The sequence below is a fragment of the Nicotiana attenuata genome, unplaced genomic scaffold (assembly GCF_001879085.1).
Source record: "Nicotiana attenuata strain UT unplaced genomic scaffold, NIATTr2, whole genome shotgun sequence".
Classification (NCBI taxonomy): Eukaryota; Viridiplantae; Streptophyta; class Magnoliopsida; order Solanales; family Solanaceae; genus Nicotiana; species Nicotiana attenuata.
The window spans coordinates 43,294-46,725 of record NW_017673400.1 but is presented as its reverse complement, the minus strand read 5'-3'; the positions used below and the strand labels follow the sequence as shown (position 1 = coordinate 46,725).

At 38.1% G+C, this 3,432-nt stretch overlaps 1 protein-coding gene across 1 annotated transcript; it reads right to left on the bottom strand.

Moving 5' to 3' along the window:
• Positions 1–2,245: 2,245 nt before the first annotated feature.
• Positions 2,246–3,432, bottom strand: LOC109216280. The gene is made up of 3 exons (XM_019380426.1): positions 3,365–3,432; positions 2,455–2,963; positions 2,246–2,337 (listed from the first exon to the last, which is right to left on the bottom strand). Exons 1-3 carry the CDS (start codon positions 3,430–3,432, stop codon positions 2,246–2,248), a joined length of 669 nt encoding a protein of 222 aa, XP_019235971.1.

Below are 3,432 nucleotides of genomic sequence, written 5' to 3'. Positions count from 1 at the left end.
AGCATTGCAATTGCTAGACAATTTTTCAGTGCTATGCAGCTGCTTGCCTAGTACTACTCCAACTTTTACATGTAATAACTCTATAACAGGAAGGCGTTCCAATCACATGAAATGCAAGCACTTTCTCCTCGATTAGTTACGTGCCACCTCGTCTAGCATCAAATACTATTACAAAACAGTTTAATTAAGCTCCACAAAAATTTCACCTTTTGCATTGTCCATTCAAGCTACAATTGTTACTTGGGAGCACCAGTGGAGCTCTTATACTTTTCAAGTCTAAATCTTTTATACATATTCATACTCGTATCCTTAAATGTAAGGCATGACATAAGAATGAAATAAACATTCAAAAGTATTTATAAAGATTCCGGATCCTTCATGAATTTTCAACATGAAGATGGCATATAAGAATAACACAAAAATCTAAAATTTATGCACATATATCAAAATAATCATCTAAACTTTAGCTAGAAAATAATTCTAAGCTAATAGGTACTTACTACTCCAATTAAGTATATTTTAACTCCTTTATGCAATCCAACAAACACCTTGTATGCGTGCTTTTGTGAGTTAAACCACTTTAGTAAAGGGTTATATCAACTCACCTCAAAACTTCTCGAGCCAATACGTAGGACCCAGTCCAATTGACACAAGTCAAACAATCGATTCTACAACAACTAGTGCATTNAATTGTATATCCAATTATTTAAGTCTCTCTCTCTCTCTCTATATATATATATATATATATATATATATTCACTATAGGCAAGAAAAATAGTAATAGCAATAATAATAAAAAATTCTATTATTAGCGTGTCTCGAAACTTTTATAAATTTGAGGAGTGTTACAATCTTCCCTGCTTAAAAACATTCGTCCTCGAATGTTGCTAGGGCCTTATTCTTAAGCTAACAATCATTCCTTAGGTCCTTGAACCTCTTAAGTTTTCTTAGCACTACTCACTTTTCCAAGGGACTCAAAATTTTGGCTAACTCCCTAAATTTTCAAAAATTTCGGCAGAGTTTCCCTTGTAAATTGGACTATCCAAAAAATATCCCTGTCACAAATACCACAACTACACCAACAACAACCAAATATACCATAACAGGCCATTCATAGGCACCATACACAGCTCATAAATTAATTACTCACACTCCGGCAAGGAGGTACCACAATAACTAACAAGAATCTAAAGCACAACACTTTAGCAAAAGTAAATCACTTTAATGAATTAAATATACTCTGGCATAAACTAAATCACTACAACAACTAAATATAATCTAGGAAGGACATAAACACTTGCTAACTTGTATTTAATAAATGAAACATAAATGTCAAGCCAAACCTAGGTTCACATACCTTGTTACTCAAATAAATAAGGATACTTCTTCCTCATATCTTCCTCGACCTCCCACGTAGCTTCTTTTGAATCATGATTACTCCACAAAACTTTTACCGATGCTATATCTTTTGTTCTCAACTTTCTTACTTGTCTATCGAGAATTTCTATAGGTACCTCTTCATAAGTCAAGCCTTCTTTAATTTCTATGGTATCGGCAGGTATTATATGTGACTCATCATGAATGTACTTTCTAAGCATAGATACATGAAAGACAGGATGAACAGAGGACAACTCAACGGGTAGCGCTAGCTTATAAGCCATGTTTCCTTTCTTTTCTAGAATTTCATAAGGTCCGATAAATCTAGGGCTAAGTTCCCTTTCTTACCAAACCTCATAACTCATTTCATTGGTGAAACTTTCAAAAACACCTTATCACCAACCATGAACTCTAACTCACGATGCCTCTTGTCAGAATAAGACTTTTGACGACTCTGAGCCGCTTTAAGTCTTTCTCTAATTAGCTGAACTTTCTCCAAGGCCTCACAAACAAACTCTGGACCAATCAACGACATCTCTGCTGGTTCAAACCAACCCACTGGAGACCTACATCTCCGCCCATACAATGCTTCATAAGGAGCCATACCAATGCTGGCCTGATAGCTGATATTGTAAGCAAATTCTATAAGTGGCAAGTGATCATCCCAATTACCTCCAAAATCTATAACACACGCACGCAGTATATCTTCAAGAGTCTGAATGGTCCTTTCTGCCTGGCCATCGGTCTATGGATGAAAAGCGGTGCTTAAATTGATCTTGGTACCTAATCTTTTTTGAAATGCCTGCCAAAAATGCGTCGTGAACTGAGGGCCTCTGTCGGATATGATTGAAACTGGAATACCATGCAATCAGACTATTTCTTTGATGTACAACTGCGAATACTGCTCTGCGAAATCTGTCATTTTTACTGGTAGGAAATGCGCGGACTTTGTCAGTCGGTCTGCAATAACCCAAATTGAATCATGTTTACGGTATGTGCAAGGTAGACCTACTACGAAATCCATATTAATCATCTCCCACTTCCACTGTGGTATCTCTATGTCTTGAGCTAGGCCACCAGGCCTCTGATGCTCGGCTTTGACTTGCTGCCAATTTAAACATTTAGCCACATGATCTGCTACTTGTTTCTTCATGCCTTTCCACCAATACAATTCTTTCAAATCTAGATACATTTTGGTAGCACCTGGGTGGATAGAGTACCTCGAACTGTGAGCTTCCTCCATTATGGCCTTCCTAAGACCATCTACATCAGGCACACATAACCGATCATTCAACTTCAAAACTCTGTCACTTCCTAAAGTGAAAGCAGTGATTTCTTTGCTTCTGACTCCTTCTTTTAGTTTCACTAAGTACGGATCTTCGTCTTGCTTAGCCTTAACATGCGCAACAAGGGAGGATTGCACTAAGGCATAAGCAGTTATATCTCCTTCTTCGGTCTCATCCAATCTAATTCCATCATTTGCTAGTTGTTGAATTTCTCGACCCAAAGATCGCCTTTGTACTGCAAGATGGGCCAAGACACCCATTGACTTCCTACTAAGTGCATCTGCTACCACATTAGCTTTGCTCGGGTGATAAAGGATATTGATGTCATAATCTTTCAATAGCTCGAGCCACCTTCTCTGTCTCAAATTTAGTTCTTTTTGCTTGAAAATGTACTGGAGGCTTTTGTGATCTGTAAACACTTCAGAATGCTCGCCATAAAGGTAGTGTCGCCATATTTTTAATGCAAACACCACTGCTGCAAGCTCCAAGTCGTGTGTGGGGTAGTTCTTTTCATGATTCTTTAACTGCCTCGAAGCATAAGCAATAACACACTTTTATTCCCTTGCTTGAGTTGTTCGAACTCTGAAGCCTTAGCTTCCCTATCCTCTTCTGGGATAAAGTTAGCCATGAAGGCCCCTTCAAATTCTTCCCAAGTAGGCGGACCATCATCTTCATCTCTTTCATTTTCCCACATCTCAAACCAAGCGCCGGCCACATCTTTAAGCTGGTAAGCAGCTAGCTCCACAGCTTCATCATCAAATGCTTTCAT

Bases quoted from the DNA above. Each gene is read 5' to 3' on its own strand.
- LOC109216280 (XM_019380426.1), bottom strand. From the start codon at position 3,432: ATGAAAGCATTTGATGATGAAGCTGTGGAGCTAGCTGCTTACCAGCTT. The intron at 2,964-3,364 runs GTTTGAGATGTG...TTATCACCCGAG, and splicing joins AAAGATGTGGCCGGCGCTTG to CAAAGCTAATGTGGTAGCAG. The intron at 2,338-2,454 runs GTGGCCTAGCTC...GGGTTATTGCAG, and splicing joins AGCCGAGCATCAGAGGCCTG to ACCGACTGACAAAGTCCGCG.